A 15,559-nucleotide genomic window follows, 5' to 3' on the forward strand; every position below is an offset into this window, starting at 1 on the left:
ATCAAAGTAAATGTGTTATGATTAATTTGAAATACTGCAATTCTATTGGACATGAACAAACTTCAAACACTAAATATTGTTACACAGGGCCAACCTCGTAATAATTTAAACACAAAAACAAGACTATAAAATATTCGTTTTAATTTCATGCTTGTACTATTGAATGTATTAATGGACTGGTTAATATTTTCAGACAATAGCACAATGTACAATTATGAAAATAGGACACATTGGAATGATTATTTAATACAACAACACATTTGAAATAAGTGTTTTATATATATCTAATTTGTCCTAAAAATAGCGTCCCTACTTCAAATGATATGATAAAATATTTTGCAAGTAAAAAATTCATATAACCAGACGATTATAAGTATATGAGTTTTACCATTTTTGGTCTTGTTTTTACCTACGTGCCTATTCAAATGTGAATATATACAGGACATTGTAATATGAAATGAAATTCGTCTTCCATTGTTGGCTGTAGACATAATTTACACAGATAATTTTCCTTGCCTACCTTATTCTGTTTCATACAGTCTACTTCTCTATTCAAATGTTAATATATACAGGGCATTGTAATATGAAATGAAATTCGTCTTCCATTGTTGGTTGTAGACATAATTTACACAGATAATTTTCCTTGCCTACCTTATTCTGTTTCAGACAGTCTTATTTTAGAAATTACATGTCTATATTTTTATTTAAAATCAATGTTAGATATTCAGCCATATCAAAGCTTTGCTTAAAGGCACATTATGCCTTGAAAAGGGGGAAATTTATTCCCTCTTAGGAATGGTAAACATTTGAATAATGGTTTAAGAGCATGTTAGATGCTTATTTCATGTTTTGGTTTGTGAATATGGGCGATTAGGAACAAATTGAATTTCATGTTTCTTATTTTTCGAATGACTAGCCTATATAAAACACCACTTGTTGCGTTGTCATGAAAGTTCCAACGGCAAAAATAGGGTGTAAAATATATCAGGTTTGTCCTTTGATTACGCTGACAACAATTTTACGTCACTGTTTATCGATGTTTCTTCATGGCATATTGACAATCACGAGCGAGACTGTACTCGGGAGTAAATTATACCAGCTGTGTTTATTCTAGGTTTAATATGCGTTGGTTTAGTAACCATGTAACCATGTTATGAAATATGTATTATTTCCTATATTTAAGTGCATCTATCGATTGTAACACATATAACAGATTGGGGAGATAAGAGTTATTTTTATTCTTTATATTCAGTCTGTAGCATGCATCCGTTAAATTTATTTATATAAATAAATTTCAAATTTAAACAAAATATATAACACTTCGTAATATTCGACCTGAGCAGAACTTAATTAAATTTTCAATACCATATATTGATACATGATATCATGTTTCAGAGTATCAAATGAAATATGAAAATTTTGAACATGAAAACTGTTGTCATGGTGAAGAATTCTTGAGAGTTCATATTTTTTCTAACGCTGGAGCGAATATGAACCAATTTTCCTATGGGGATTTAAACAAGAAATAACATTCAAAGAGATACTTGGCCGATGTTTAACTTACACGGGTTATCCCTGAATTCTATAAATATGGAGAAGTGTAAGCAATGCTTAATTAACAATGGCTGCAATTACTTTTACAAATTCTGTATTACTGAAGTAAATTTGAAAAAATAGAATACAGTGTAATGTGATAATAAAGATAATATTTATGTCTCTTTAAAGCAGAAGTTTTCCATGTTTTTAGTATAGTTGAATTACTTGTATAATTCAAGAGATAGCCAACTACTATTGTGAATGTCTCAGAACTGACCATGAAAATTGTTTATGATACAATTTAAAACCCAACTCCTTTTAAAGAATTGAGCATTACCAAAAAATTCTGAACGATATTATAGACACTTGGATTATTGAGTATCTTTTCATTGAAAAATATAAATTGGCCATAATTATGGCAAAATGTCAAGTTATTATTATGTTTTTACCTCTCCACTGACCATTTAAACTAGGATGGGCATAATATCACTTTAGCTAGAAACTTTATTTCAGAAAACCTTTAGATTATTTAAGATTTTAGACGTGTATACGTTCAGAAAGTTCCTTATTATTTTTTTATTTTTGTTTTTTGTTTTTTGAGAATAGCCATTGAGATGCCTAGATTTCAGACTTTAATACTAAAATGACCAATGGAAATTCTTTTTATATTCTGTCCGTCCCTGTGAATTTTATAGAATGTTAACTCGGCATCAGATTGCCTTTGGTCGCCAAAAAAATGTTCGGATTTCCTAAGACTTATAAAATCGAGAGAAATAAAATTTTAGAAATCATAAGATAGTATGATTTGAAATCAGTAATGAATTGTTTACTCATTTATATAAACGTCGACTATTTGAAAAACATTATGTGCTTTCCAATCCACGGTTACCCGCGTCATGGACTTTAACAACATAATAAAGTCCGTGCTCGCATTAAATATTCCGTAAGTACATTATGTAGAGTAACCGGTGATGATGGTTTCCAAAACAATGACAATCATTTTACCAGCTAAAACCATACAGAAAGATTATCAGTCACTTTGATTTTCTCACACGTTTTGCCGAAGCAAATTCACTTTTATAGAAAGATATTATGAGCCCATTTGTCTTTGCTTGTAACATAGCACTGAATTATTGATATGACCATTTGCATAGAGCGAATGCTGATAGACTAGAAGCTGAAAATAAATGATATTGTTTTCTCCTACAATGAAGATATAGACAACTAAGATTATTTATAACCAGTTAATGTTTTGTAACTAACCATGCTTTGCGCGGAATGATGAGATCATAACTTGAAGTTGAAGTAAGATTATTGCATTGCGAATTATAGTGCGAATAATGAACTTAATTCTGCATGTTAAGGAGATAGGGAAGTGAAAAATGTTTTGGATTTGAAAACAGATATTTTCGTTAAATAGTCAAAGTGTATATAACGCAATATGGATATCTCTCACTTTAGACTTAAAAGGTCGTTTAAAGGACCTTCTTATTCAGAATCGAAAGAAATACTTTACAATATCAACGACACCGGAGAGGTAAATTGCATATACGCATTGTGATAATAATATAATAACTCTAAAAATGTTAAACAATCAAATGAAAGTAAATATCAATTTGACATTTTATATGCATGTTTTTGAATTATTATTGTACTTGGAGATTAGCATTATTCATTTTATTGCAAAATAATAGGAAATGATATTGTGCTAATAATGAAAAAAAGAGGGTTTATACACAGCGACACTGCTTTTACATATGCATTCAATTTAGAGACAAACCTACCTGCTCACCCATATTGTCTAAACTGTTGAGGTTTTCTTAATTTAGTAAAGAACAAATCACAAATAATGGCGGGAAAAATTATGTCTTACACGAAATTAACTAAACAAACAAACAAAAATACCTTAATACAGACGTTGATAAATATCTGTATTTTATTATCAAGACTTGAACAATCGCAAAATAAGATAACCAAGAGCCACTGAGCATATGTATGTTTAATTTTTCGTTTTAATGAGTTAATTTGGTGTTATACTTATATTTATTTGTTACAGTTTATTCTTTATATGCTAGGGAGGATGCATCTCAATAATAAGCAGTGGTTTTGTTTTCATTTTATTTACTTTGATACTGTTTATCAAACAAGTACATGTATAATATGCCGTAGATTTAAAGACCTTTTTCCATAGCTTATCCTTAAAATAATATATAATATATTTTAATTTAAATAATATCTTATAATTAGACTTACATGACGTGTATCAATTTGTTTTCTGAAGAGACGCCATACTAACTCATTTCAGCAGACCAGTGATAATTTGCAGATTTACTTCAATAATCAATAAGTCTTGACTTTTCATTTGAAACAATTTTTAATCTTAGAGTTTTAATCAATGCAAATATTAATGGAAAAAAACACAAGTTGAATTATATCTACATAATTAAAAATTTAATTGATTGAACCGTAAATAGTTAAACGTTGTCACTAGTTCAAAGCCTTGCCAGCATGCACTTCCGTGTAGTCAGTCTGAAATGACTCTTTGCAGTTTGCTGACCAATATCAAATTGTTATCTTTATATCACCCAAATTGATAATGGACAGTTCCAAAAATGAAAATCTGGACAAGTCCATTTTACCAATTCATCAGCTTAAGGCTTAATTCAAAGGATTTTGAGATAAATATTACATTTTTTTTAAAAAAGAGTATATATAACAAAATATTCAGTTCGTATATTTGGCGTTTTGTTTCATCAGTGCAATGTGTTAAGGCGGTGACAGGAAAAAGAGGAACATGTCATCTTCAACAAAGGCAAGATGAATTGATTGTTATATAGAGGATATTTGTTTGTTTTGCATGTAAGATTGAAATATAATTTCACTGAGTGAACACCAGATGCAATATTTTCACGAGTGGCGTAGCCACGAGTGAAAATATAATAGCTGGTGTTCACGAATGAAATATATTTCAATCTTATATGTAAAACAAATAAATTTTCTTTTTATTTCATGCTTTTTAAGTGATTTTTAGTATTTTTTACTGATTTTGCCGCGTAACGTCGCGCATTCTCCTTTGTGACGTCATCACGTCATGACGTCACATCATCAATTTTGAAATATAGTTCTGTTAAATTTCTCTAATTTTGTTACATTTTTAACATGATGTATGGTGACATCGACTTTCTTTTCTTAAAGAAGCAACATTTACGCATGACAGCATTTATTTCTGCCTGTTATTCCATTTAGTTATGATTCTCTTTTCATCCGCATTCAGATATAGTCCGGCTACAGTGAAAATTATATTTTATAAATTTCACTAGTGGTTTATCAGAATATAAGCATCTGATATATTACAATAAAACACTGGAAAGCATGAAATAAACATAATTAGTCTACAGGGAATAATTTGGCATTCAAAATGTTCATATGGGGATATGAATATATAGCGTATAACAAAAAAAGGATTTTGTTCAAAAAAATTATTACATCATACTCATATTAGAATGTTTCTATTATTTAACACACATGGATATTGTACATAAACAGAATAAAATGTCCCAGAACAAAATATTGTCAATAAGGTTGTCGATATCACTTTTTATTTTATGCTTTTCAGTGGATTACTGATTTATCCGTGAAAATTATATTTGGTAATTTCACAGTGAAAATTATCAAAATATAATTTCACTTTTTTCAATGACGAAACTACTTTTTTAAGATTTTCCCCATGTGGTACCTCAATTTTATTTTTGCTGACAATTCTGACAATGTCAGGCTGTTTAAAGAAAAATCAAAGCTGAAATTGATAAATACCTTAAACGTCAAAAGTAATAAAAAGTAGAAAACTTACTTCTATTCATTCAAATTCCAATCACCAAATTTCGTCTCTAAATTTATTGTTTCATTTTTACAGTCTGAAAAATACATTCCTTCCACATGCAAACTGCTCTTGATGACATTTGGGCATATTAAAGTATCCTACGAGTAATAACTGCCGTATGCTTTATGAAAAATTGAAAAGCAATGACAGCTACAGCTCGTAGAACAAGTAAACCACCCAGCGTTCGAGCAAGTTCCAAGTCTTCCATTTTCATAGCTGCTTTTTTCATGTTTTCACATCTGTCAACACTTATTTTTTGTCTGTTTCAATCCTCAAATATGTTTTCTTTCTTTTAAAAAAGTGTATGACTAACAATTCCAAATGATATCCCTCTGAATCAAACACAATTATTTTCCTCCCGTGAAATACACAACTTTAAAAAATGGCTGCCGCTTACATTTAACAAAGCCAGGTCTAATATAAATTCGCAGTAAGTAACAGAAATATGGATGGATGGTTGGAATTTTCTCCTACACGAATTGTTTGTTTTTATTATTAAAACAAGCGATCATTCATATCTTTTAAACAAAATAAATAATATCACTGTCATTTAATCTTGATTGTCGGACTTATTTTTCAGCTCAAGACTTCTTGTTTTTAATGAGAAATTCGCACGAAATGGGGCTCTCAATGGGGAAACAGATTTTAATATTTATGTTAATATTATGGAAATTTCGTTTAAACTTGTTTTTTAGCATAAAATAAAAAGAAAATTTGTTTGTTTGTTGTGTAAGATGTAATTTTATTTCATCTCGTGAACTTTAAAAACAGTATTCTCACTCGTGGCTACGCCACTCGTGAGAATACTGTTTTTAAAGCCCACTCGATGAAATAAAATTTCATCTTACACACAAACAAACAAATATCCTCTATATCTTTATAACGCCTATGACATAGGGGCAGGTCATGATAACAAACAATTTTAACCTACGTTTTAGTATACATTTTTTCCGTAATGTAAATATCTGGATAAAATAAAAATATATATATACATGCTATATTAATCTCATCGATCAAAGCTGATATAATTCACTAGTGTGATATAATTGATATTTCACTGTATACCTTCTGTTAAAAATGATCAATGCATTTATTTATTAAAAACAAAAATCCAAGCAAAGAAAACAAAAACCAACAACACCCCTCCCCCCCAACACACACACACACACACACAACAAAAAGAAACAAAAAACGCAAACAACTCTTATATAAAATTTACCATTAAAATCAAAATCCTTTCAACCATTTTGATAAAAAGTAATTTACAGACGTTTGAACTCATCATTATCGTAGATTAAAGATTTGTTCATGCCATTTTTTCTGATGTATTTATAACAAATTTAGCATTAAGTAAAAGGAGTATACCATTTCCTATCGGGATTCATTTGTCAGTAATATGAACCTATTTAATCAATGTTTTATAAATAATGCAGGAAAATATATGATGCAGTGTAATATTACTATAGGGAAGAAGTCAAGTTTAATTTTCAATACTAAATTATAGCGCATGCTATATGATACGCTGTCTAGTGTAACAGATTTACATATTACATAAATATATCTCTATATAAATGTTGTCATGGATTTATATTGTGAAAGTATATTGAGACCAGTTTTACAAAACTTAATGGTAAACATTTCGTAAAGAAGACTCAAGAAAGCAAATGAGCAGTTGCAAAAAGTAGGCAATTATCATGTAGTATTTGTTTCAATAATCAAAATTCATTTTGATGTTGTTAACTATAACTACAGGGTCAACAAACAACATTTAGCCTTTTCACAGTACATGAATACTGTATACTTTTATCAAATACATTTTGCCTCTTGGTTTGTCAGAAAGTTAACAGTGGCTCGGTAATCCGAGAATAAAAAACACATTAACTTCACGTGCTGTATTCAGATAAAACATTTGTAAGTAATGAATAATATATATGAACGATTATTCCATTTAAAGATTATAACGTAGAAAACTCTCTACAATAGAAAATGAATGGAACATTTAACATTACAATTGGTTTACAGTGAAATATTCTGCTCCATATGTTTGTTTTCACGAAATAAATGTGCAGGATAGATGGACAAATGTATCGGGAATAAAAAATTTATAAAGTCTGCTTCTGGAAATTCATGAAAATACTAAATTTCAGATAAAATATATCAACACTGTTTTTGTGTTAACTGGAAACAAATATAAATACTATTCACACGTACCATAAAATCAGTTTTATTGGTTTGAGACAGGATTTCGTCAATTCAAATGGAAATCAACGCATGCATTCACTTTTTACTTGGTTTTATATTCATTCGCATATATCTCTTTATCCTTAACATCAATTTTACAATATATTGCAGTAATTATTAAAATGTTAATTAAATGCGAAACATTTATGCGATTATATCACATTTATGCAATTATATCAACCTTTTATATTTTCCTAAAAAGTATTTAAAATATTTGCGTTTTAGAAACTGCAATAAAATTTCAATATTTGATATTATCAACAATACCGAAAGTAATTTTAGTTAAGTGTATATTGATTTATTTTAGTTCGATTGTGTTGGTTAAGACACTCTCAAATTCGTTCCTGGAACCTACCAGTACTAAACAATGAGTGTAATGTTTCTTCCTCACAGAAACAACGGCTTGCACCTGAAATTGAATTTTTCAGAAAAAAAAACAAAAAACAATATGATGTAAAAATAAGCTAAATTTAGTCATCACGTAGACTAAGCATACATTCAATGCAACTAAAGTTATAATGTAAATACGTGTTGTTAAGCTTTATACACTTTATACATGTACAATTTAAGTAATATACATTTGTATATCAATGTGTTTTAAATGGAAATCCCTGTTTTGAAGTTCATGTATATACCATTTCGTGTAAGGAATTAATATATCATTTATAAAAATCTGGAAAAAGGAGATCCCTTGAGATCTATTAAAACAAAATTGCAGACTCGGTTTGTTGAATTTTTCTTGTAACCGGAAGGTCAATAAAAATATTGGGAAGATTGATATGTCCTCAAATCTCAGCACGTGACAAGTTATGTAATTTCTACTATATCAAATAAATTGTTAAAATGAGTCGTAGACACTGTTGTCATGGTAAATGAGATATAAGAGTAGTTAATGTTTAAGAAAATGAATCGCTGTGAATATATACGCAAGAACGAGCTAAACTAATGAACGCTCAGGAAAATGTTAAGAAAAAAAAACTCAAGAAATTTTAATGGCATGACAATCAATGATATGATATGAAATGAAGTTTTGCAATATACAATACACGAGACTACTCCTTTGCCTGAGAATTTAAAGGACGTGTGCTTTGGTTATATATAGACTTATAACAGATAGAATTTATTAAAACTTTGCGAAAATACTCTAGATTATGATCCCAAAAACATTTAAAGCGAAGAAAAATATGGGGGTTGACCTCGTTATTGATAATTTCTGTCCTCGAATTTATTTTTTTGTTATTTTTTTATCTCTAGTCACAATAGAAAAGTTCGTGGAATTTCATATAACCATTGTGTACAGTTCATTCGGTTCAAGTAGGGAGAATCAAAATAAAATGGGCCATATTTAAAGAAAATTGGCAACTCTTTAAGTAAAGAAGAAAAATTAAGCAAATATTAATAAATAAATTAATAGATAGAGATAAAGTGGTGACATGGCCGAGTGGTTAACGCACTGGACTAGTAATCTAATGATCGCTAGCCGCATGGGTGCAAATCACTTCAGAGGCAAGTCGTTGTTTCCTTGAACAAGAAACGTTACACTCATTGCTCAGTACTGGTTTGTTCCATGAACGGATTCGAAAGTGTGTCTATAAGCTTATAGCTTCCTACACAATCGAACTAATATGAATTCAGTATCAACCAAATAGATAGATAAATAAATTTAAAAAATACATTTAATGAAAAAAAAATATATTTGAATTTTAAAAAATCGATTTCCAATTTCCAAAACATTTGTTTTCTACAGAAAAGATAAACTGTTTCATGAATTTCTTTAAGATAATAATTATATATTAAGTTCTTCCTCATTTTACTCTAGGAAATATTGATTCATTATCAGTAGCTTTGTTATATTCATACGCGTATTAGCTAAGTATTACTCTGATTAATTCACTGAATTTGTCTGCAGACGATTTTTCCGTATTAAGAAAGAAACTTCGCGCTCATTTGTCTTTGCGTTCAACACAGCTGTGAATAATTTATATGAATGATTGTTCCACAGAGAGAGAGAGAGAGTTGTGGTAGACTAGAAGTACATGTTATTTGGTTGTGATTGTTGAACTTTAAAGAATTCATTCTATAACTGACTGACTTTTGTGAACAGTGGAATATGGATGTTTGATTAATAGAAAAATGAGAGACAATGTGTGTTTATAAAAATATATTACTACAGGATATGCTCAAAAGGGAACTGTCGCGTTATGACGCTAGCTCATTTTACATTTAAAGGGTCGTGCAAAGGACATTCTGAATCGACGGAAATACTCTGCCATTCAAATGATACTGAAGAGGTACTGTATAAGTATAAAAAATTGTTATAAGGAAAATATTGTTAATTAAATCTTATAAAGTAAGATTCAGTGTGCCTTGTACTCATGACGAAAAAAATCATTATTAACGAAACGATGCGACTATATTTTACTATATTTAGTGTTTGTTCAAAAACAACAACATTTTTATGTTGTGTTTTTTTCATTTTGATACTTCACACAATTAGCAATTTTATAAAGGGGTGGTTGTTTTCGTAGAATTTCATTTCTTTCAAGACTAGTTTATTTTTAGAGATATATAAGCATGTACATGCACAACAGAAATCAAGATTCGTGAATAAGCTGAAAAAGATATTTCAAGAAGAACATTACCTAGTTTAGTATTGTTCGTCAGCATCGTAAAATACGCGCAACCTTTAACTATAGTTGCTTTGCTTTAAGTATAGGTTAGTGTTTATTAGTAAGCAAGTACAAAATAAAATTGGTCAAGAACGGTTCAAATGCTTTCTTATAATCACTAGCCAATTTAGTATTTGATATTGTTCGATATAAAACTGTCGATTTACTAGACTGATTAAATTAAGTCGATTAACCAAAGTAAATGTGTTATGATTCATTTGAAATACCGCAATTCTATTGGACAGGACCTAACTTCATGCACTAAATATTGTTACACAGGGCCAACCTCAAATTATTTCCTCGTAATATGTTGAACAAAATTAAGACTTTAAAATATTCATTTTAACTTTCCTACTTTCTTTATGTTTGACTTAATTTGCAGATATATTCTATACTAACATTCAAGTTATATTTATTAATATACATGTTATTGAGTCGGTATCAAATAAGTATTTGATATATCTAGTTAGTCTTTTAAAGAGGCGTTCTTTCTTCAAATGCTATAATAAAATATTTTGCATGTGAAAGATTCATATAACCAGACGATTATAAGTAGATGAGGTTTACCATATTTGGTCTTGTTTTTACCTACGTACCTATTCAAATGTGAATATATACAGGACACTGTAATATGAAATGAAATTCGTCTTCCATTGTTGGTTGTATACATAATGTACACAGATAATTTTCCTTACCTACCTTAGTCTTATTTTAGAAATTACATGTCTATATTTTTATTTAAAATCAATGTTAGATATTCAGCCATATCAAAGCTTTGCTTAACCCATTACTTCATGAGCATTTTGTGAAAAATGGCTGTTTTCATTAAAAAGTCTCCCGTTACAAGTTCAAATTGCTATAAAACTAAAGAAACTGCTTCAATATTAATCAAACTGGGCACAAATGTTGACTGGACCATTGCCTTTGTAACGAAATGCTCAGTCTTAAATTTCCTGTTACCATGGCAACGAGGGGACATCTCAAAATTGCCAAAAATCACATTTTTGCGTTGATTTTTCCATCCAAATTGATTTTTGATTTTTTTGGCGATGAGGGGCACTACCGCCCCCTTTAAACCCCCCAAACCGAAGGGGGCACTCCCCCCTTCTGGCAACCCCCTGATCTTTTCTTTTGGATCGGGGCAGCGCCGAAAAAGTGGTCACTTTTTTGAGCAACATTTCTCAAACAAAAACAAGGGCCTAAATAAGGCATTTTTTCACCATTTGAGACAACAAATATGGGGGGGAGGCATTAACATGCGTGTATATCAGGTAATAAGTTAACAGAAAATGATGAAAATACCTGAAATTACCCCAAATCGCGATTTCCATGTTAAAACATGGCCTCACATATAATTTTGAAGAAAAACTGATGTTTTGTAGAATTTTTTTAATTTTTTCATTAACAGAAAATGATGAAAATACCTGAAATTACCCAAAATCGCGTTTTTCCATGTTAAAACATGGCATAACATTTAATTTTGAAGAAAAATTGATGGTTTGTAGAATTTTTTTGATTTTTTCATTAAAGGCAATTGAAAAAGGGAAAAAAATTATTCACTCTTAGGAATGGTAAACATTTGAATAATGGTTTAAGAGCATGGTAAATGTTATTTCATGTTTTGTCTTGTGAATATGGGCGGAGTATGGTTTATATATAAATTTATTTATATTAATAAATTTAAAATTTAAACACAATTTATAACACTTCGTTATTCGACGTGTGCAGAACTGAATTAAATTTTCAATACCATATATTAATACATGATACATGATATCATGTTTTAAAGTATCAAATGAAATATGAAAATCTTGAACATGAAAACGGTTGTCATGGTGAAGAATTCTTGAGAGTTCATATTTTTTCGAACGCTGGAGCGAATATGAACCAATTTTCCTGTGGGAATTTAAACAAGAATATCATTAAAAGAGATACTTGGCCGATGTTGAACTTGTGCGGGTTATCCCTGAGTTTTATAAATATGGAGAAGTGTTAGCAATGCTTAATTTACAATGGCTGTAATTACTTTTACAAATTCTGTATTACTGAAGAGCTTGTTAGCAAATTTGAAAATTGAATAATATAACAATATTTATGTCTCTTTAAAGCAGATTTTTCCCCCTGTTTTAACTTGAATTAGTATTAAATTACAAAAGATCGTTTTTATTATTTCACTAATTTTAGAATGGTCATTGAGATGTCTAGATTTTAGATTTTTAATTGTAAAATGACCAATGGATATTCTTCTTATATATCTGTTTGTCCCTATTAATTTTATAGGAAGAAAGCTCGGCATCAGATTGCCTTTGGTTGCCAAAAAGACGTTCGGAATTCCTTAGACTTATAAAATCGAAGGAAATTAAATTTGAGAGATCATAAGATAGTATAAATTGAAATAAGTAATAAATCATTCGTTCATTTATATAAATATCGTATATTTGAAAAAATCATGTTTCCCGCGTCATAGACATTAACAGCATATTAAAGTCCGTGCTCATGCTATATATTCCGTAAATACAACATTATGTAGAGTAACCGGCGATGATGATTTTCAACAAAATGACAATCATCTTACCAGCTAAACCATACAGAAACATTATCAGTCGCTTTGATTTTCTCACACGTTTTGCCAAAGCAAATTGTCCTTTATAGAAAGATGTTATGTGCCCATTTGTCTTTGTAATATAGCACTGAATTATTGATATGACCATTTGCATGGAGCGAATGCTGATAGACTAGAAGCTGGTAATAAATGATATTGTTTTCTCCTACAATGAAGATATAGACAATTAAGATTATTTATAACCAATTTATGTTTTGTGACTAACCATGCTTTGCGCGGAAATGCAAGATCATGACTTGAAGTTGAAGTACCATTATTGCATTGCGAATTATAGTGCGAATAATGAACTTAATTCTGCATGTTAAGGAGATAGGGAAGTGAAAAATGTTTTGGATTTGAAATCAGATATTTTCGTTAAATAGTCAAAGTGTATATAACGCAATATGGATATCTCTCACTGTAGACTTAAAAGGTCGTTTAAAGGACCTTCTTATTCAGAATCGAAAGAAATACTTTACAATTTCAACGACACCGGAGAGGTAAATTGCATATACGCATTGTGATATTAATATAATAACTGTAAAAATGTAAATCAAATGAAACTAAATAAAATATCAATCTAAACATTTATAGGTATGTTTATGAATTATTATTGCATTTTGGAGTTTAGCTTTATTCATTTTATTGCAAAATAATAGAAAATGATATTGTGCTATTAATGAAAAAGAGAGTTTATACAGCGACACTGTTCTGTATAGAATTAGAAATGCCTGCACCCCAATAGTCTGAACCAGTTGGCTGTCCTTAAATTTAGTAATGGACAAATTATTGAAAGAAATATATTGTCCTGCAAGAAGTCAACTAAACAAACAAACAAGCCTTTTGGTAGTTTTTTTAACATAATACATGTAATTATGTTAATGTAAATATTATCAAACACACATACAGTATATACATGTACATAAATATAAACATACATACAATAAACACATCTATTTTTCAAAAACATTAATAAATAAAAAATTACTACTAATTATTAAACAATTAATTTGTTACGCGGTTCAGTTAAGTTCTGTTTCACATATTAAGTGTAGTTTAAACAATTAAGGATCTAATAATTGCCCATCCTTTATTTTCACCATCTGTCAAATTTGTATTTATTTAGATAGTCATGCTGATTTTAAACTATTTACAAAACCAATATATGTAGGTAAAACGTTTTTTCTCTTTGACAAATAAATATATCTTTTCAATTCTAAAAACAATATGTCATATTTAAAAGTTTTAGCTTCCGAACGTAACATGTAACCTTTTTTGTATTTTGATATTTCTTAAAACAGGCGTTGATAAATATTGATATTTCATCATCAAGACATCAAAATAAGAACGCAAAGAGCTACTGCGCATACGAATTTTTTTTCTCGTTTTAATGAGTAAATTTGATTTTAGACTTATATTTAGTTGTGTTAGACTTATATTTAGTTGTGTTAGACTTATATCTAGTTGTGTTAGACTTATATTTAGTTGTGTTAGACTTATATTTAGTTGTGTTAGACTTATATTTAGTTGTGTTAGACTTATATTTAGTGGTTACATTTTATTCCATGCTTGGGGTGCATTTCACTACTGAACAGTAGTTTGTTTTGTTTTTATTTGATTTACTATAATACTATTTATCAAGTATGATATGCCGTAAAGTTCACTTTCTGGTGAATACATGTACATGATGTATTCTCAGTTCAATTCCAACATATTTTTCATAGTCTTTCCGTAAAATAATATAGTTTATTACCAAGTTTAAAGAATAACTTATAATAAGACTAACAATTTGTTTTCTGAAGAGACGCCATACTCATTCAGAAGGTCAGTGATCATTTCCAGATGTACTTCAATAATCAATAAGTCTTGACTTTTCCTTTGAAACATTTTTTAACTTTAGAACTTTAATCAACGCATATGTTTCTGAAAAAAAGTTACACTTCTTCCATATGAGTTTTAACTACGCTCGTACATAAATAGCCATTAACTTGCTGGAGCCGGTGATAATTAGCCTTTGTTACTAGGTTAAAGCCAGATCAGCAGGCACTTCCTACTGGTCTGAAATGATTCTTTGCTGTTTGCTGACCAATATCAAATTATTATTTTTATATCACCCAAATTGATAAAGGAAAGAAAAGAAAGAAAAAAAAAGAAAATCTGGACTAGTCCATTTTACAAATCCAACAGTCTAATGTTTAAGTCAAACGCTTTTTAAGTAAATATAATACTTATAAAAAAAGTTCACGAGTATAATAGAATACCGTTCGTATATATGGCGTTTTGTTTTCATCTGTACATCAGTGCAATGTGTTAATGTGGTGACAGGAAATAGAGGAAAATGTCATCTCCAACACTTACATGATTAATTGATAGTTATACATAATTAGTCTACAGGAAATAATTAAACATTCAAAATGTTCATATTGGGTATATGTATATATAGCGTATAAAGAGAAAGTTTTTTTCAACAATTTTTTACAAGAATGTGAGCAAAATGATGATTTTGATATATCAACGTTTGAAGACAGTAAAGGGTTAATTGATTTGAAGGAAAGAGAATAATTTATAAAAGGCGCGTTGACCTAGTGATTAGAGAGTCTGCCGCTCAGACCGAAGATCAAAGATCGTGCG

At 29.4% G+C, this 15,559-nt stretch overlaps 1 protein-coding gene across 3 annotated transcripts in view; it reads left to right on the forward strand.

Moving 5' to 3' along the window:
- Window positions 1-15,559, forward strand: part of LOC132729238 (transmembrane protein 272-like) — a 32,156-nt gene that overhangs the window by 7,474 nt on the left and 9,123 nt on the right. Inside the window, exon 1 of one of the 3 annotated variants that reach the window (XM_060714959.1) lies at window positions 9,649-9,948. The exons of 1 other annotated variant lie outside the window; for it this stretch is intronic. In XM_060714959.1, coding sequence (XP_060570942.1) covers window positions 9,859-9,948 — 90 coding nt within the window. In that variant the 5' untranslated portion in view covers window positions 9,649-9,858. Of the gene's footprint in view, window positions 1-9,648; window positions 9,949-13,197; window positions 13,429-15,559 lie in introns of those variants that run through there. One more of the 3 variants, XM_060714958.1, reaches the window with a different exon arrangement.

Source organism: Ruditapes philippinarum, unplaced genomic scaffold (genome assembly GCF_026571515.1).
Source record: "Ruditapes philippinarum isolate M1 unplaced genomic scaffold, ASM2657151v2 ctg5737_1_1_1_1, whole genome shotgun sequence".
NCBI classification, from domain to species: Eukaryota; Metazoa; Mollusca; class Bivalvia; order Venerida; family Veneridae; genus Ruditapes; species Ruditapes philippinarum.